This window comes from Hyperolius riggenbachi, chromosome 6, assembly GCF_040937935.1.
Source record: "Hyperolius riggenbachi isolate aHypRig1 chromosome 6, aHypRig1.pri, whole genome shotgun sequence".
In the NCBI taxonomy this organism is placed as follows: Eukaryota; Metazoa; Chordata; class Amphibia; order Anura; family Hyperoliidae; genus Hyperolius; species Hyperolius riggenbachi.
Window position 1 is genome coordinate 347,605,908 of NC_090651.1, and position 20,789 is coordinate 347,626,696.

Below are 20,789 nucleotides of genomic sequence, written 5' to 3' on the forward strand. Positions count from 1 at the left end.
CTCCACCCCCTCACCATACATCACTTCCCTTGAGGAAGCTTAGTGTCATTGGCTGAAATAATGCTTTTCAGCAGATTTAAATTTTATCGCCGCCTAAGGTCAGTTAGCAGGAGGTGAAGTCTTTTGTCTTAGAAACATGTGCTCTAAGAATGGTGCAATGCCTGCCCAAGCAAGCTATGAAACACACAGTCCATTTCTTACAGGTCCCCAGTTCGAATCCCAGCCAGGTCAACAATGTATGTTCTCCCCGTGTCTATGTGGGTTTTCTCCGGGCACTCCGGTTTCCCCCTAAATTGGCCCTAGACTATGATACATATGCTACACGATACATACATAGACATATGATTGCAGTAGGGACTAGGTCAGGCATGGGCAAACTTGGCCCTTCAGCTGTTAAGTCCCACAATGCATTGCAGGAGACTTACAGCCACAGTCATGACTCATAAAGGCAAATGCATTGTGAGACTTGTAGTTCCTTAACAGCTGGGGGGCCAAGTTTGCGCATGGACTAGGTTGTGAGCCCCTCTGAGGGACAGTTAGTGACCAGACTATATACTCTGTACAGCGCTCCGTGATATGTTGGTGCTATATAAATAGTTAAATAAAATAAATAATATTTGCTAATTAGGATTACGCAAAATTTCATGTACAATTTAGCAATTATGGCCACATGTATTTGCAGTTTGGAAACTCAATTGATTTTGTGTAATCCATAATCGTAATTTTTTAAAATTACGCATAATTTTGTGCTGAATTTAGTGGTTAATACCAAAATTACTACATATATATAGGGGAATCATTTTTTTTTTCAAAAAGACTGTAATTTATGAGAAAATTGATTTTAAAATTCTAAGGAAAAATGGTTTTTCAACTCAAAAATAAAATTTTGTACAGAAAAAAAAAATTCCTTTGAACTTTTTTGCCTTTATCCCAATTTTCCCCTTAAAGCGGTATAAAACCCTGACATAATATTCAATAAAAACATGTTTTCCTACTTTTTATATGCCATGTGGTTATCAGCTTTGCATTTGTGCATAAGTATTATTATTCATTTAGAAATTACAAGTTCCCAAAAGTACAGTTTTTTGCTTCGAGAGTTGCCTTTGCATTTTATTCATAACAGTTTTTATTCATTATGTATTGAAGGCAGAAATGCTTTGAGTGTCTGTCTGTGTCCAGGAGCTTCTGCACAGTCAGAGAATGTGTCACATTCCTCACTTGATACAATTAAGTAAACACAAGATAACATTATCTACACTTGAGATGCGTCCAGATTTCTCTGCACTGAACTTTCAAGTCCTGTGTGTAACCCTTTGAATGCTGTTCTAGTAAAAAAAAAATGCTGGTTGTATATAATATGCTGTAAATAATTTTTTAGAGCAAAGAAGAAATGCTGGGTTATATTCCGCTTTAAGATACGTAGCATTTTTGGTGATCATAGCATGTATGAAAGCTTTGCTATTAACCGTGAAATTTGGTCCAAAATTACGTGTTATAACTAAATCAAGGATACAAATTAGTTAAAAAAAATTCTTTTTCAGAAATTTTGCTTTATGATTTTGCTTCCTAATTGCAAATTACAATGCAAAATGATGGTCATGCAAAATGTGTGCTCATTACTAGATGTGAGCAGGGGTACTCACTAAGTGTAGTAGTCTTATAGTATAGTAAATTACAGGGCAAGGTGATTGTAATCTGCTAATTACTAGTATGAGAAATTTCGCCTACAATTTGAAAAGTCAATTGATTTTGTGTAATCCATCCATAATTTTGCATGATTACATGAAATTGCATGCAATTTTGTGCCGACTTTAGCAGTGAATAGCAAAGCACGCAGTACATGCTATTGTCACCAAAATTGCTACTTATGTTAAAGAGGAACTTCAGCCTACACAAACATACTGTCATTAAGTTACATTAGTTATGTTAATTAAAATAGATAGGTAATATAATCTCTTACCCACCCTGTTTTAAAAGAACAGGCAAAAGTTTGATTTCATGAGGGCAGCCATCTTTTTGGTTGAAAGGAGGTGACAGGGAGCATGAGACACAGTTCCAACTGTCCTGTGTCCTGATCACCTCTCCCAGTTGCTAGGCAACGAGAACAACAACATAGGAAATCCCATCATGCTTTGCACAGCATCAGAGGGAAAATGCCCGGGCAGTTTTCTTTGATGGGGCGGAGTTTAGCTTCTGTATAGCTAATAATTAGGCTTAGGTAATTAAAACAAAGTTCTGATGCTGTGAAACTGTTAAAGAAACACCAAGCCTTTTCAGTGCTGCTGAGTAGATTTTTAGTCTGGAGGTTCACTTTAAGGAGAATAGTGGGAACAAGTCAAAAGAGTGGGAAGTTCCGCTCATTGTGCAGTCACATCATATTGTAGTAATTATTGAATTCTTTACTAGGGATGAGCATGAATTTAGGATAATCTTCATTTTGCATCATAATTAGCAATTACAATGTGAAATCATAATGCAAAATTTTGGGAAAAATCTTAATTTTTTTGTAACTAAAATCGTAATGGAAAATTTCAGTGGAAAATAGTGTATATTCGTTTATATCGTAATCAGGAACTGTAATTTCGCAGTTACGCATACATTTGCATAATCGTGTCCACTTCCGCGGGTAGTGGTAACACCCATTCATGAAATGGTCACCAAAATTGCTACGAATATTAGGAGAATAGTGGAAAAAAGTCAACATTTTTCAAAACGACCTTGTAGTTTTTGAGAAATTGATTTTAAAAACAACAGTTTAAAAACCATTTGTCCTTTGCATTATTAAAACCGATCTTCTCAAAAACTACAAGGTCTTTTTGAAGTTGGCCTGAAATTACTCAGAAATTACACAAAATTGCAAAAATAGTACAGTTCCTGAATATGGTTACAATCAAAATGAGTTATGTTTTTTCCCAAAGTTTCACATTATGATTATGCCAAATCCGTGCTCAGCACTATTGCTGAAAGTAAATGCTGAAAGTAAATGGCTAACTTTCAAACAGATTCTTTTTGACTATTGCAAAATGTATATAACTTATGGGAGAAAAAAATTCTAGATCTAGACAATGGTTAGTATGGATAAATAATACCATTCTGGACATGATTAAGTGAAAAAGGAGTGTCTTTAGGGCCCTAAAGCAAGGAGGTACTGGATCTGCATAAACTGCATCACATGATAATTACACGCGGAATGCAGGAGAAGCCGGCACTAGAGTGAGCAGTGAGGGTGATGCTCGGTGTAGGTGGGAGATACACTGCTTCCACTGCCTGATACATACCTCCCAACTTTTTGAGATAAGAAAGAGGGACACTTTAACCACTTGGCATCCAGACCTGGTTTCCCACTTATGGACCAGAGAAGTTTTGACAGTTTAGCTATGTACTTATTTAATCAGAAATAATTTTATCCCTACTTATGACACAGAAATAAAATATATATTGTTTTTTTCAAGACAAACTAGGCTTTCATTGTATGCCATTTTTCCCCTCGAACAATTTTGTTTTCTATGAATTTTAATGGGAAAACAAGGAAAAAATTAGAAAAAAACACATTCTTTCTCAGTTTTACCAGTTCCAGTTTAAAAATAAAAAGTGCTATTGTTGATAAAAAACACAAATTTTGTTTGGCTATTCTTACCGCTTATCACAAAACTTAGATTATGTTCCGGTCACAATTTATGGTGAATATTTGATTCTGAAATAATGCTACAGAGTGTATTTTTCACGATGAAATCAGGGAAATAAAAGTATTTTTAATGGTAAAAATCAATCTCATTAGCTCAGGAAACATATTCCCATTCACCAATTAATGCTGCATCAGATGGTGCCAGAAATGTGCACAGGAGCAAGCCCAATCCTGCACAGCACTGCTTCTGCTATAGGACTTATATTTACTGACTCGTGGCTTAGATGAAGTCATAGATATACTGTAGTGGTGGATAAAGTGGTTAAGACATACCCTGCCACACCTCTAGGTGCTAACCACGCCCCCCACCACCACCACACCCCTCGCCATGCATATCACAAAGAATTCAGAATCAAAAGATGTCGTTTTATCATTCAGGTGACACTGGTTGTTTTTATCACTGCTAGTTTTACTTCATTTTAACAATTGAAAATAAGAAATATATACATTTAATTGATGGGAATAAAGTTTAGAGTCAGTTGAAGACTTTTTCCATAGAAAAATACATATATTAACGTAGATCTGTACACCAGTCTTGAAAGAGGGACAAATAAGGAAGAAAGAGGGACAGAGGAATTTGGTTCCCAAAGAGGGACTGTCCCTTTGAAATAGGGACAGTTGGGAGCTATGCTGATATTCTGCACTGCTGTATAAAGTGGGCTGGGAGAGCACAAGACAAGAACGGGTATGGGAGGCAGCACAGGGAGTGAAGGAGGCCAACGGAGAAAGAAGGCGGCACATGGAGACAGAAGGAATCACAGGTGGACAGAAGGAGGTACAGGGGGACAGAAGCAGGAAGGGGGAGACAGAAGGAATCACAGGGGACAGATGGAGACAAAGGGAGGCAGAAGGAAGGAGAGGGAGACAGAAGGAATCAGAAAGGGGCAGAGGGAGACAGAAGGAATTGCAGGGGGACCGAAGGAGGCACTGGGGGGCAGAAGCGGGAAGGGGGAGACAGAAGGAATCATAGGGGACAGATGGAGACAAAGGGAGGCAGAAGGAAGGAGAGGGAGACAGAAGGAATCAGAAAGGGGCAGAGGGAGACAGAAGGAATCACAGGGGGACAGAAGGAATTACAAGGGGACAAAAGGGGGAAGAGAGAGACAGAAGGAATCACAGGGGGACAGAAGGAATTACAAGGGGACAAAAGGGGGAAGAGAGAGACAGAAGGAATCACAGGGTGACAGAAGGAATTACAAGGGGACAAAAGGGGGAAGAGAGAGACAGAAGGAATCACAGAGGGACAGACAGAGGCACAGGGGGGCAGAATGAAGCAGAGAGAGATAGAAGGAATTACAGAGAGACAGAAGGAGGCACAGGGGGACAGAAACAGTCATAGGCCGACAGAAGGAAACAATTTTAATTCCTGTATACTGATTAAAAAAAAGTTTTATGCACTATAGAGCAATCCATTTCCACATCTTTCTCTAGATATCTTGCATACCATCCCACAAGGCATTTGGAGGAGCAGCAGCTTTGTGATTGTTTAAAGGGCAACCGGAGTTGAGGGGCAGTTTATGTACTTAAAGGGTCTTCCTCTGTGCATTATGTTATGTGCCCCTAGTTGTGGAGCCGGCTAGCCTGCCTCCAGCAGGGAACCTCTGCCCTGTTTCCTTTTTACTGTCCCCTGAGATGATCAGTAACATGAAATGCTTCGGGTAACTGAGCCGCAAGGTGCAGCAGATGCAGCACATAATGAGCAGCGCTGAGCCTTATCGCTTCAGCTTTCTTGAGAAATAAAACTAATTTACCAATAATGATTCAGGTGTCCAGCAAGGTGTGGTGACCTGCAGGGATTTATACACATCTTATTGCGGCCTCACTGAATGCTTACTATCGTGATGTCATACAATGTGTGAAGTCATCATTATAGTCACATAACAGTCCTTGTCTTTCTCCTGCAGCGTGTGATCTGGGCTACTATAAGGCATCGCCGGGTGACCAACTATGCTCCAAGTGTCCCCCCTTCAGCCACTCGGACACTCTGGCCGCCCAAATCTGTGAATGTGACTCCACCTACTACCGGGCAATGACTGACCAGCCCACCTCTGCCTGTACCCGTGAGTTATGGTATTTATTATTCTGACTAAAGAACCATAATGACACCCACCACCTCCTGTACTGTACATATGTGTTATTATATATTACAAAGACTGATATTCCATAAACATAAAGACAAGTGTTGGGAGTTCCTCAGTCATTTCTATAACTATTTGGTGACTGGCAGAATTGTACAATTACTAAGTGCTTCCAAAGGGAAATCTACTCTGAACTGGTAACTACTTGAACCAGGCCTTTAAGGCAAGGGGGGCAATTGCCCCAGGCCCCTCTGACTGCTTCCAGGCTCCCTGCACTGTCTCACCCCCTAGGTGGTAGAGGGCTGCCTGCCATGTTATATGATAGCATGGGTTAGTGTGAGGTGTATAGATAGGGGTGTGGTTAGGGTGGGCTCAGTGTGAGTTGTATAGATTGCGGTGTAGTTAATGTGAGGGTTAGTGTTAGGTGTATAGATCATGACATAAGCCAGACCCTTTCCCATTACATATAGTATGACACAATATGGATTGTGTCATACTATATACAGTATGATATGAAAGCCAATATCCCATCATAAGCCACGCCCCTTTCCCTTTACATACATCAATGGATTGTCATGTTATGTGATATCATATGAAGGCTATTATTTCAGCATGACCTCCCACACTGTCCCCTTTTTTTCCCAGGTCCTCCTTCTGCTCCGGTCAACCTCATCTCCAGTGTTAATGGCACCACTGTAACCTTAGAATGGAACCCACCGCGAGATGCAGGAGGGCGTAGGGATGTCACATACAATGTCATCTGTCGGCGTTGTGCTTGGGACGCTGGTCAGTGTGAACCATGTGGGGGAGGAGTCCGTTACACCCCCCAACAGATGAGCCTAGCTAAGACCTCACTTATTGTGGCCAACCTGCAGGCCCACATGAACTACACCTTCTGGGTGGAGGCTGTTAATGGTGTGTCAGACTTCAGCCTGGATCCACGAATGTTCTCCATGGTTAATATCACCACCAACCAAGCAGGTAGGTGGTTGTGGGTAATCTGGAAGAAAGGGTTACTTAATGACCTTCAATAAAGTTCCACCATCATCCAAGGTACCATGTAGGGTGACAATAGGAAGTTGTACTCAGACCAGTGTGGTTCCATAGTCCATAATAGTGAGAGTACATCATTCAGAAATGACCCTCTGCCTCTGTCAGCTCCTTCACAGGTGGTGAACATTCGCAAGGAGAAGACAACTCAGAACAGCATTGCACTTGTATGGCAGGAGCCAGAACAACCCAACGGAATTATCTTGGAATATGAGATAAAATACTTTGAAAAGGTGATTTTTATTGCCATTATTGTTGTAACAGCAAAGTTTTAGATCTAAGCTCTTTTCCTGGGGATCTACAATGCCCGTGTTACCATACATAGTATATAATGCCTTTAGTGAAATATATCCTGTTTGCTTGACTTGATAAATGCTTAAAGTGAATGGGAACCCGTTTTGAAATAAAAAAGTCAGATACTCACCTAAGGAGAGGGAGGCTCTGGGCCCCATTATAGAGCTTTCCCTCTCCTCTCCCGGGCCTCGTCATTGCGCTGGCTCCCCCGTAGAGGTATTCGACCGTTTCGGTCAAATACCGCTGTTCCCCCGTTGAAGGGAGGCTTCGGAAATGCTTCGGGAGCCCGAGTGCTCCCGAAGACGGGCCGCTCTACATTGCGCACGTGCGAGCGCCCTCTGTGACGCACTCGCGTGTGCGCCGCCTATCTTCGGGAGGACTTGGCTCCCGAAGACATCCGAAGTCCCCGCGTCAGCGGATGCGAACGGGGGAGCCAGCGCAGCACCGAGGGCACCTGGAGAGGAGAGGGAAGGCTCATTTGGACCGTGCCTTCCCTCTCCTTAGCTGAGTATCTGACTTTTGTTTATTTAAATATGAGGTTACATTAGCTTTAAAAAAAAGGTCCGATTTATACTTCTTCCGCCCCAAGCCAACATTCTTGCAGCTTCCCTTCCATGTGCAGCACCACTCTCCTACTTCTTGTGCAGCACGCTCTTCCATGTCTGACATTCATGTACAGCACAGCAGCCTACGTCAGTTCTATACAGATCCCTTGGGCAGCAGCTGCCTATTTCCATGTTTTGCTCCTTCTTGGCAACCTTTGTATTCCATTTGCAGCCTCTTCTTCCATATATGGCAATCCCACTTCCATGTCCAAGGCCCAGGCCTCGGTGGCCTTTCCAGAAATCTGGCCCTGACTAGAAATCTGCTGTTTGTGTATTACATTCAAATGTCCAGGCTTTCCAGTCTTCCCTAGCAGTGACAATAATACCTTCCTTGTCCTCCATCATTCTGGGTAACTTGTTTGCAGTGGCCACTATTGATGAGAGCCTATAGCAGCGATTGTGGTGATCTATAATAAAAGCATGTGACACATGTACAACTTTTTGCCTTTTCTAAGTCACCTTGTTGTTGACCTCCAGGACAAGGAGATGCAGAGTTATTCCACACTGAAGGCCAAGGAGACCCGAGCCATAGTGAACAGCCTCAAACCTTCCACCCGCTATGTCTTCCAAGTCAGAGCTCGCACCTCGGCCGGCTCCGGGAGGTTCAGCCAAACTGTAGAGATTGAAACTGTCAAAGCAAGTAAGTGAGAAGGCTGAGGGATATCTGTCAGGGCCACATTGAGGAAGAGGCGAGAGAGGCTCCAGCCTCAGGGCGCTATGGAAGAGGAGGCACACAACTCACTCAGCTATCATTGCCCTATTATGTTTGAATCAGAGAGAAATAAGAAAAGGGGATACATGGCAGTGTCTGCAAGCCAGATAACTATAGATTAAGGTGTTGGGGGCCGTGGGGCGCCTCTTATGCTGGACATACACGGCTCGATTTTGCCGCTCGATTATCCTTCTCAATCGCGCCGCCTTAATTCCGCAGTCAATTCTTTTATCTTTTTCCATTCACTTCAATCCGGAATCGAGAGTCGAAATGATCAGGAGGGAGATCGGACATGTCGGAAATGATCTATCAAGCCATCTTAATGACTCAGAATCGAGCCGTGTATGCCCAGCATAAGTCTAATAGCAATCAGTGTGTGACGGCTGGGGAGGGAGTGATGGAGGAACGCACTTTGGTGTCTCACCCTTGGGTGCTGGAGGACCTCGTCCCGGCTTTGATATCTGTGACTTGTGTTTCTTGACATTTCACTAAATACTAGACAGGAGATAACAGTGAATTTCATGCTAGTATAATGTGATATTTCATAGCTATTATACAAGCTCATTTCTGGTTGAACACGTTGGACGTATGTCTTTTTCAACCCAAATAACTATATAATAATTGATGCTGACCACCTGACATGAACAGATCATCGGTAGGTTGTGTTCAATCACCCCACAGGCTAAAGACAAATACAATACACTGCATTTTGATTTGGAAGATAATACACTGTATTTTTTCTGAAAGTGAACCTGAGACGGCGAGGGAGAGAAACAGTACACATACCTGGGGCTTTCTCCAGGCTGATAGCTCCCTCACTGTCCTCCTTCGCAGCCTGGATCTTCTGGAATCTGGCCTCGAAAGTCCTCTAGTCTGGGGCATTTTGCGTATGCGCAGCGTGGCCATGCGTGCTCCTGTTGCCGGGAGCTCTCGACGACAGGAGCACACTGGGGGATCTCACCTGGCCAGACTGTGCTGGCCCCGACTGGAAGACTTTCGGGGGCCAGATTCCAGATGATCAAGGCGGCGAAGGAGGATGGCAAGGGAGCAAACAGCCTGGAGGGGGCTGGAGGAAGCCTCAGGTATGTATTATTTTTCTCTCCCTCGCAGGTACCCTTTAATGACTATTGCTATTTATAAACTGCACTACTAATATATGCACTGTGACACCTGGGTTTCACAGTCCCTTTATATATATATATATAAGTGTTTGTATCCAGTACTGCATCTGCTATTAATATTTTTATTATCCAATATCATTATGAGGTATGGTCAAGAGATGACCTATTTGCATACAATGTGTTTTTAATACACGTCATGTCATAATTCTATATATGAAATAACATTTTTCATACTTCTCATTGGTGCTGATTTCTGGACATTTTTTCTGGGAAAATTCAGATTTGTATAAATACAATATACGTTATGATGATTTACCCACAAACAGGGGCGTAGCAATAGGGGGTGCAGAGGTTGCGACCGCATCGGGGCCCTTGGGCCAGAGGGGCCCCAAAGGGCCCTCCCTCAACTACAGTATTACCTCTCTATTGGTCCTGTGCTCATAATAATCGCTTCTATAGATACTTTGATTAGTGGTAATTATTAACAAACTGTTTCCTATCCCCTTCTTGCACCTCTGACACTGTAGTAGCCATTGGCAGGTTTTGGCGTGCCAAATGAATTGTTATGTATAGAGTGCTTTGGGGGCCCCATTGTAAAACTTGCATCGGGGCCCACAGCTCCTTAGCTACGCCACTGCCCACAAAACAGGGAAGAAAGTGAGCGCTCCACCAAAGAATCCATAAATAATGCTTCTAGGTCAAACTACGGCCCACGGGCCAAATCCGGCCCGCGTGTGCTGTACATCCGGCCCAGCGATAGGCAGCCGATTGCTCTCTTTTTCCCGCCTCCCTCCCTGCAGAGTTGCGAGTGGGTGATTAGCGGGGGCTAACTTGCCTACATAGTGCTTCCTGCATTGCGTCTCCATAGTAACAGGCCATCACCTGACACGCGTCACATGAAATGCCAGCGTATTACACACTGGCTGCCAGCCTCACGGTATGGCCTGTTACTATGGAGACGCGACACAGGAACCACTATGTAGGTGAGTTAACCTCCGCCAATTGCCCGCTCACGAATCTGCAGGGAGGGACGGGGGAAAGAGAGAGGAGGAGGCCAGGCATGCTAGGAATGCAGTCTGCCGAATGCAGCCTGGGCTGCACCAAGTTTGCTCAGTCCTGTTCTAGGTGGTTGAATTGCCAGAATGTTTGGAAAATGGTGTGGATTGGATATACTTCACACAGACTTTCTTTGGAAATTTCAGGGCCGTTCTAGTAACAATAGGGCCCCTGGGCAAAATAAATCTGGGGGCCCCCTGACAGCCCCCCCTTAAACCAGAATGTGGCATGAGTGGCCTTTTCTTGCATCCAAATTTCCCCCCAGGGCCCCTGAGTTGGCTGCTTCCCTCCCAACCACCTCCCAACTTAATTGTGCTCCCTGGGGCCCCTGCAGAGTCTTTGGCAGTGTAGTGTCTCACCTGTTCTGGTGGGCAGGCTCCTCCGTCAGTCTGTGGCTCCATGCACTCCAATCTTCTTCCTCACAGGGGCGCCTCTCCTCCACGACCGAATGCATGTTATTACGTAATATCATGCCACAGGTCACCGAGAAGATGCAGCCAGCGGTGGATGAAGATGTAAGTGCACAGAGCCAGGACATGTGAGATGCTTCTCCGCCAAAGACTCTGCAGGGCCCCTATAGAGCAATAGGTATGTTGGGGGGGCCCTCTTTGCTTCTATGGTAGTGCTGGCCATTTGGAATTGTATGATTCTTGCTATGGCTTGTGATGACCTTAGCAGGGTTATAAGGTTCACCTGACTCATATTGTTTCATTTGCTTAAAAAAAATCATAATAGTAAGGGAAACGTTGGGTTGCTTGCATGACGCTTGTCCATGGTTGGAGAGGGTAAATCTGTGACGTTGGATTGGAACGTGGTGAACTGTGAATGCCCATTGTCTTGTTTTATGGTTATTGTATTTCAGCATCCCTGCGGTATGACACGATGACCATTGTGTGGATCTGCCTGACACTAATAACGGGTCTCGTCATTCTCCTAACTTTCCTTATCTGCAAGAAGCGGTGAGTCTCAGAATCCTTGTGGGTACATGGCCTCCATACTGTTGGTGGACATGGTCTCATTTGTCCATCTGTCCTCCTCAGGCACTGCGGATACAGCAAGGCCTTCCAGGACTCTGATGAGGAGAAGATGCACTATCAGAACGGACACTGTGAGACCTTTTCACTACATCATAACAATAGTATCAATACAGACATCTCAACCTCACTGTCTTCTGTTGTCTCTCTACTTGTCTCCCGCTTCACTCCTGCCACTCTGTCTTACCCTCCCTGCCCATCTGTCTGTCCTTGCTTCCTCCTGTCCCTCTGTTTGTCCCTTCTACCTCCTGCCCTTCTGTCCATCCCTTCTCTTCCTCCTGCCCCTCTGTCTCTTCCTCCTGTCCCTCTGTCTCTCCTTCCTGCCCCTCTGTCTCTTACTCATACCTCTCTGTCTCTCCCTCCGGCCCCTCTGTCCCTCCCTCCTGCCCCTCTGTCTCTTACTCCTGCCCCTCTGTCTCTCCCTCCTGCCCCTCTGTCTATCGCTCTCCTTCCTGCCTCCTGCCCCTCTGTCTCTCCCTCCTGCCCCTCTGTCTATCGCTCTCCTTCCTGCCTCCTGCCCCTCTGTCTCTCTTCTTCCTGCCCCTCAGTCTGTCCCTTCTCCCTCCTGCCCCTCGGTCTGTCCCTCCTTCCCCTCTGTCTGTCACTACTCCCTACTGCCCCTCTGGACTGTCTCTGAATCCTGTCTTCTTGTCTCTGACTCCTCCCTCATGCCCCTTTGTCTGTCTCTCCCCATCCTGCCCCTCTGCCCCTACATCATCTACTAGGTAATTAATAAATAAGTTGTAGAGTGCTGAACCCAGTACCAATCACTGTGGGACCCCACTGCTAATTGTCACCCATTTTGAACATGATCCACATTGACCACAACTGTTTTCTTTCTGTCTGTTAGCCAGTTCCTTATTCACGTACATAGATTCTTATCCAATCCTTGCATCCTCAGTTTCTGCATGAGAATGTTGTGGGGAACATTACTGAAGGCCTTTATATAGTCCAAGTATATCACATCTACAGCATTCCCAATATACATATTTTCCTTTCATTAATTTCTCTCTCCCTCTCTCTTACAGTGACCTTCACGGAGCCTAAGCTCTATGTGGACCCTCATACATATGAAGACCCCTGCCAGGCTGTCCATGAATTTGCCCGGGAGATTGAAGCTTCCAGAATTAAGATTGAAAAGATAATTGGATCAGGTGTGTAAAGTTTCTCACCAAAAAAGTTGGTCAGTTACATTTCTCAGTATAAATATCTCTTCAACTATTCCTCCCTCTCTATCACTGTTATATTGCCTCACCTTCTGTTGTCCAGTTATGTCCCCTCCACCCCCCAGTGCTGTTATATCGTCTCCCCTCTGTTGTCCAGTTTTGTCCACCCTCCAGAATTGTTGTACACAGTATTGTAATTTATTCTATTATTATTCTCCACTCTTGGACTGTGAATTGCTCATTCTCATGGAGCTTGTGGGCTGTTGATCCATTTCTGGACCCTCTTCCTCCCCCTCACTTCCTGTCTTGTCTCCACAGGGGAATTTGGAGAGGTCTGCTATGGACGCCTAAAACTCCCAGGAAAGCGAGAAATTCCAGTGGCCATCAAGACCTTAAAAGTTGGCTACAATGAGAAGCAGCGGCGGGACTTCCTGAGTGAGGCCAGCATCATGGCGCAGTTTGATCACCCCAACGTCATCCACCTGGAGGGAGTAGTGACAAGAAGTACGTCCCTCAGCTCAATACTGCTATTGCTTCATTGGAGGCTTCTGTGATGCCAGCTAAAGACTCAGATACTAGCTATACAGAGAAAAATTAGAGCAGTATTGTACCTACAAAGTGGGGAGCAATGACCACTAGGGATGCGCATTCAGATTACAAGGAATTGAAAATTTCAGTGGTTCCGAACCGAATTCCGCGAAAATCCGATTTACCGCAACTCTGTAATTTTAGCTCAATCACAGGACTCGTAAGCATTGGACCAATCAGAGAATGCAGAATTTCCACAGTCATTTTAGACCAGGGGTGGTCAAAATTGTACACTTGGACCTAGTCGCGGGCCAACCTCAATGTCCAGTGGCCCCCTCCCTTATAAAGTTTCCAGGTGTCCAATGTTCTCCATCTTCCCCTATACAGTTTCCCCATAGGGCGTTACTGGTGTTCTAGGGCTTCACCTCAAATATAAATTCCCTGATGGTCTACAGAGGGTCAAACATAATGCAAAGTGGAGAAACCACTTGAGGGCAAAATTGAATGGCTCTGAGGGCCATATTTGGCCCACAGGCCGGAGTTTGACATGTATGACTGACCAATCACAACACTGATTTTCCGGTTTCCGATTTTATTCTATTTTTTGTCATTTTTTTGCATTCACTAATGCAAAAAATGACAAATGAAATACTCCTCGAAAATCGGAAATTGGCATTGGCTGAAATTGAAATTTCGGAAATAGGCATCAGAAATAGGCATTTCCAACCATCCTCTTAGGACCACACAGGACCAGTGCCAAACCAAGGTTGGGTGCCTCTCTAAGAGAAGGTAGTGATAGGAAAGGGCTGTTACCTTAACGGAGTTATCAATCAAAATGTGCTGCTCCATGATATACTTACCCAGGGCTTCCTCCAGCCCTTTACAGCCGACATGTCCCTCGCAGCATCTCCGATCGCAGCGCTGACCCCGGGTCCCCGCCGGTGTAGAGGCCGACCTCCTCTACTGCGCCTGCGCGAGCTCCGCTGTCAATCAAGCCCATGTTGTTCACTGTCAATCAAGCCCATGTTGTTCACAGTGTACTGTGCAGGCGCAGTAGTTCTTCCCCTGCGCTTGATTGACAGCGTAGCCTGCGCAGCTGCAGTAAGGACGACCTCGAGGTTGGCCTCTGAACTGGAGGGGACCCTGGGCCGTCAACTGCGAGCAGAGATGCTGTGCGGGACATGTCGGCTGCAAGCGGCTGGAGGAAGCCCCAGGTAAGGATAGCATGGGGCAGCACATTTTGATTGATAACTCCTGTAGCCACTTTAGGTTCCGGGATTTTTGCCTCAGGTTCCTGGCAGTTTTGGCATTTCAGCTGTGGCACTATTGATACAGCAATAACTTTTAACAATCACATTCAGCGCTCACAGCTACAATATACTGTTACATCAATGGTGTTAGTTAAAATGTCCTTTTAAATCAACTCCTATCAGCAGTACTGCTTAAATTTCACAGTGATCGATATATAGAAGTTCTTAAGCCGGGGGCTGCAAGATCTGCCTAATGGTTTAGGCCAAAATAGTCCAAAATACAAAATATCTCTGCGCTCTCCCTTCTTCCACAGTATACAGCAATAATAAATCCCCTTACGGATACAGACTCACCAGATCCCAGTGGCCAAATTGACCAAGACTCGCATTCAGGGGTGTGGGCCCCCCCGTCGCCTCTCTGGCTCTTATGTGATGTCTTCTGCTCGTTCCGTCTGTCTTGTACTTCAGGCAGTCCAGTGGGGGGAGATAAAAAAGGAGAGAGGACCCGCCTCTAATAGTGCATTACTCCTTTTATTAAAATGTTAAAACTTAAAAAACAATGGTGCAGAGCAGCATAGGTAAGGCGGTTTCTGTATACAGGTTTAACCTTCCTGGCGGTAAGCCGCGCAGGAGGTTTTCTCAGGCCCTGCTGGGCCGATTTGAGTAATTTTTTTTTTTTGCTGAACGCATCTAGCACTTTGCTAGCTGCGTCAGCACTTCGATCGCCGCCGCCCCGCGCTCGATCGCCGCTATCCGCGTCGCAACACAGCCCCCCCCCCCTAGACCCCTGCGCTGCCTGGCCTATCAGCGCCAGGCAGCGGCAAGGGGTGGATCGGGACTCCCTTAGACGTCACGACGTCCATGACGTCGGTGACGTCATCCCGCCATGGCGACGGGGGAAGCCCTCCAGGAAATCCAGTTCTTTGAACGGGATTTCCTGATCGCCTATCGCCGGAGGCGATCGGCGGGGCTGGGGGGATGCCGCTGAGCAGCGGCTATCATGTAGCGAGCCCTAGGCTCGCTACATGATTTAAAAAAAATAAATAAATAAAAAAAACGGCTGCACTGCCCCCTGGCGGTTTTTAATATACCGCCAGGAGGGTTAAGCTGGTGAGGGGACTTAGCTCCCGGGTGGCTGCCTCACTCACCGCCGCTGCCTCTTCACACGCCTCTACCGCTGCACGCCGCTACCGCTGCATTAAAAACATCCACGCTGGGGATCACATCAAGTGACGCCGCTCAGCTCCAATGTGGTTGCGTGCGCGTCACACATTACGCATCCACGCGCTTACGTCACTCCCAAGCTCCGCCCCGGGCGTGGATGCGTAACGTGTGACGCGCACGCAACCACATTGGAGCTGAGCGGCGTCACTTGATGTGATCCCCAGCGTGGATGTTTTTAATGCAGCGGTAGAGGCGTGCAGCGGTATCGGCGTGTAAAGAGGCAGCGGCGGTGAGTGAGGCAGCCACCCGGGAGCTAAGTCCCCTCACCAGCTTAAACCTGTATACAGAAACCGCCTTACCTATGCTGCTCTGCACCATTGTTTTTTAAGTTTTAACATTTTAATAAAAGGAGTAATGCACTATTAGAGGCGGGTCCTCTCTCCTTTTTTATCTCCCCCCACTGGACTGCCTGAAGTACAAGACAGACGGAACGAGCAAAAGACATCACATAAGAGCCAGAGAGGCGACGGGGGGGGGGGGGGCCCACACCCCAGAATGCGAGTCTTGGTCAATTTGGCCACAGGGATCTGGTGAATCTGTACCCGTAAGGGGATTTATTATTGCTGTATACTGTGGAAGAAGGGAGAGTGCAGAGATATTTTGTATTTTGGACAGCAATAACTTTTACTTATGACATTGAAGTAAGATATATACTGTATATATATCATTTTTTTCTGAGAATAGTTTAATTTTATAGTCATTCTACATGTAAAAAAGAGTCCTAAACGCGGAGAATACAAGTTTTTTTCACTAGGCAACAGGGCACTGAAGCATCTACATCACCGTAGTGATCATGTCCGATCGCTACAGGTGGCAGTTATTTCAAGTGACAAGAGATTTTAGGCCAAGTAGTTAATTGGCTTTGTAGGGATTAACACTTCAATACAGGAAAATATTGTTTTTAATATGACACTGTCACTTACTTTTTTAAATGGGCACGTGCACACACAATTGGGGCGGAGGCACGTGCCCGCATGGGAGCGGAGGTGGTGAAGTCTCACGTCCAGGAACCTACAGAAGCACTAATCTGGTCAAGAGACCCACGTCCAGAAACCATGAGTGGTTAAGCCATTGATTGTTTGGTCCAGAAATTCTATAAGTGGTAAAGAACAGTGATAGTGAAACTGCATGTACATTTTTGCAGTTACGGTCACACATAATTACAATTTGGAAATTCAATTGATTTCATGTAATCCATCCAAAATTTTGCCAAAATTTGTGCCGACTTTAGTAGTCAATAACAAAGCCCCCATGCATGCTATTGTCACCAAAATTGCTACGTACGTTATGTTAACGGGAATGGTGGGAACAAGTCGAAAACATTTTTTCAAAAAGACCTTGTAGAAAATCCTTTACATTTTTAAAATTGATTTTCTTAAAAACTACAAGGTCTTTTTGAAAAGTTTAGACTTGTTTCCACTATTCCCCTTATTGGAAGTTAAATATTAAGTAGTCGTAAAAGTATTAGGAGTACTAGTCGAAGTAGGAATTGAAGTAGTAGGCGTATGAGGAGTAGTAGTAGTAGTAGTAGTAGTATTAAACATAGTTAACAGTAATAGTAGGAGTAATGGTAGGAGTAGTAGAAGTAGGAATATTAGGCGTAATAGAAGGAGGAGGAGTAGGATTAGGAATAAATAGTATAGGTATTAATAGGACTAATAGTAGGATTATTAGGAGAAATAGTAGCAGACTAGGAGTTACAGTAGGAATAAAAGAAGAAGAAGAAGTAGTAGTGAGTAGGAGTATTAGGAATAATAGTAGGAGTAGTAATAGGAGGAATAGTAGGAGTAATACTATTGGCAGTTGGAGTACTAGTAGTAATAATATTCCCTTGCTTGTGTTTTGCAGGTAAACTGACAATGATTGTGACGGAATATATGGAGAATGGATCACTGGACGCCTTCCTCAGGGTGAGGAGCAGTGACAACCCTCTAGCTTCTCCCCTCCTACTCTCCCATCATACTTTGTACTTTTTAAACCCCCTTGCCATTCCAATTATGTCGGTAAGGGGGCGGCGCAGCACTTTTAATTTTTTTTTTTAAAATTATGTAACTAGCCTAGCGCTAGCTACATGATAGCCGCTGAGCAGCGGCATCCCCCCACCCACTCCGATCGCCTCCGGCGATCTGCGCAAGCAGGAAATCCCTGTTCAGAACAGGATTTCCTGCTTGGCTTCCCCCGTCCCCATGGCGACGATCGCGATGACGTCACCGACGTCATGGACGTCAGAGGAAGTCCCGTTCCACCCCTCAGCGCTGCCTGGCACTGATTGGCCAGGCTGCGCAAGGGGTCTAGGGGGGAAGGGGCGGCGCGGCGGGTAGCGGCGAATCGGGGGGTAGCGGCGGCGATTGCATACTACATGCAGCTAGCAAAGTGCTAGCTGCGTGTAGAAAAAAATGCAATTCAAAAAAAAATTGCAATTCTCCTGCGCAGGTTACCCCGAGCTCAGCTCGGGATAACCGGTAAGGAGGTTAAAGAACCCGAGGCAATTTTTACTAAAGATAATAGGACACAGAGGTATGTTCTCTGAACAATGACATGCCTCTGTGTTCCTCTGGTGCTGCTGCCAGTCCCCCCTGGGCTCTGCTGTCCCCCCTGAAAAATAGCGCCACGCTAGAGACAATCTGCTTGTCGCTAGCCTTCTGTTTACCTTGTATTTGTCAGTCTCTCTGCTCCTCCGCCTCCTCCATTGCATGGCTCCCCACCTCTGTCTGTTTCCTCCAATCGGAAGCTAAGCCACGACCCGGAATATTTCCTGGGTCGTGGATTAGCTTCCGATTGGAGTAAGCTGACAGAGGCCAGGAGCAATGCGGGAGGAGGCGGAGGAGAACACAGATTGACACATGCCAGGTAAACAGCAGGCTAACGACAAGCAGATTGTCTCTAGCCTGGTGCTATTTTTCAGAGGGGATAGCAGAGCCCAGGGGGGGACTGGCAGCAGCACCAGAGGGACACAGAGGCATGTCATTGTCAGAGAACATGCCTCTGTGTCCTATTATCTTTAGTAAAAACTGCTTCGGGTTCTCTTTAATTTGCCCGTACACTTATCAATATTTCCTGTCAATTCCCAACAGATAAAATCACTCTGGTCAGAATATAGTAGATGGTAGAGCAGGAAGATGTGAGCGGGTTAAAAGGTTCCTCCACTTCTCTATACCTCGTGTTGTCCTGTTATAAATATTTTCTACAATGGAGTCAGGACAGAGCAGCGGGAGGGCTGTGAGATGAAGCCATGTGGAGGAAGCGAAGAAGATATAGCAGGTGTCTTCATGCTATAGACCCCCAATAGACGGGGACATTATCAGATGTTTTGGTGTCTTTCAGAGCCGCGATGGTCACTTTACCATAATCCAGCTGGTTGGCATGCTGAGGGGAATTTCTTCAGGAATGAAATACCTCTCTGACTTGGGATTTGTACATCGTGATTTGGCTGCACGGAACATCCTGGTGAACAGTAACCTGGTGTGCAAAGTTTCTGACTTTGGTCTGTCTCGGATATTAGAGGATGACCCTGACGCTGCCTACACAACCACAGTTAGTATCTGACCTACTTTAGGAGAACCTTATTCAACTCAAACCTACCTTAATGGCAAAGTTCTATGAATGTGCGATCTGACGTAAGAAATAAATGTAGGATATATCACCATGTAAACGTATAGTAACCCTTCTTTAATGTTTCTACAGGGGGGTAAAATCCCCATTCGTTGGACAGCACCAGAAGCCATTAGTTACAGGAAGTTCTCTTCTGCCAGTGATGTATGGAGTTATGGCATAGTAATGTGGGAGGTGCTGGCATATGGAGAGAGGCCATACTGGAACATGACCAACCGAGATGTAAGGAAGTCATTCTCTGCTCATCGTTATGTGTTAATAATAATCGGAAGGCAGGTTTCTACTCATGTCTCAGTAACATATTCCTGAATAGTGGTGACCATGTGACAGCAGCATAAGCTCCAACACTGTCACACAACCAATTCCAACTCAAGTGACAGTCCCTACACTTCGACACGCACTCTGGCAAGTCAGTCACGCTACCCTATAGCTTTCAACACTATTCCCTACACCTCAACACACACTCCAGTACTGACAGGCAACCTTATACATTCCAACTCAAGTCCCTACACCTTAACACAAACTCCAACACGGCCACTCACCTTATAGTTTCCAACATCTCAATTCACCCTCCAAAAGTGCCTACACCTTCTGTGACAGCCTCTCCTCATGGAGAGCGTTGCTTCTGTGACTGTCTATCCTTATGGAGTGCATTGCTTCTGTGACTGTCTTTCCTCATGTAGTGCGTTGCTTCTGTGACTGTCTCTCCTCATGGAGTGCGTTGCTTCTGTGACTGTCTCTCCTCATGGAGTGCATTGCTTTTGTGACTGTCTCTCCTCATGGCGTGCCTTGCATCTGTGACCACCTCTCCTTATGGCATGCCTTGCTTTTGTGACAGTCTCTCCTCATGGCATGCCTTGCTTCTGTGACTGTCTCTCCTCATGGAGTGCGTTGCTTCTGTGACAGCCTCTCCTCATGGAGTGCCTTGCTTCTGTGACTGTCTCTCCTCATGGAGTGCCTTGCTTCTGCGACCGTCTCTCCTCATGGTGTGCCTTTCTTCTGTGACGGCCTCTCCTCATGGTGTGCCTTGCTTCTGTGCCATTTTCCCCTAATAACAAGCCTTGCTCTTGTGACAGTCTATCCTTATGGCACATGTTGTTTCTGTGACCGTCTTTCCTCATGGAGTGCCTTGCTTCTATGATTGCCTCTCCTCTTGGCGTGACTTGCTTCTGTGACCATGGGCTTGATTCACTAGACCGTGATAGCTCATATGACGGGCGTTTCACGTGCAAACGCAAATTTTCATGCGAAAACGAGATCGCTTGCACGTAAAATGCGCAATTGCCCGTGCAAATTCAAATGCAAAAATGCGAGCGGAAACGGTCGTGATATGAGTTATCACGGTTTAGTGAATCAAGCCCCAAATCTCCTCAT

The 20,789-nt window shown here is 45.5% G+C and overlaps 1 protein-coding gene across 4 annotated transcripts in view; it reads left to right on the forward strand.

Moving 5' to 3' along the window:
* The window catches only part of EPHA8 (EPH receptor A8), a 156,480-nt gene that overhangs the window by 121,806 nt on the left and 13,885 nt on the right, over window positions 1–20,789 (forward strand). For 3 of the 4 annotated variants that reach the window (XM_068241559.1, XM_068241557.1, XM_068241558.1), the window contains 11 exons: window positions 5,590–5,745; window positions 6,409–6,744; window positions 6,922–7,046; window positions 8,190–8,352; window positions 11,464–11,560; window positions 11,642–11,709; window positions 12,664–12,789; window positions 13,120–13,305; window positions 17,652–17,713; window positions 19,128–19,337; window positions 19,488–19,637. In XM_068241559.1, the coding sequence (XP_068097660.1) occupies window positions 5,590–5,745; window positions 6,409–6,744; window positions 6,922–7,046; window positions 8,190–8,352; window positions 11,464–11,560; window positions 11,642–11,709; window positions 12,664–12,789; window positions 13,120–13,305; window positions 17,652–17,713; window positions 19,128–19,337; window positions 19,488–19,637 (1,679 nt within the window). Of the gene's footprint in view, window positions 1–5,589; window positions 5,746–6,408; window positions 6,745–6,921; window positions 7,047–8,189; window positions 8,353–11,463; window positions 11,561–11,641; window positions 11,710–12,663; window positions 12,790–13,119; window positions 13,306–17,651; window positions 17,714–19,127; window positions 19,338–19,487; window positions 19,638–20,789 lie in introns of those variants that run through there. The other variant, XM_068241560.1, reaches the window with a different exon arrangement.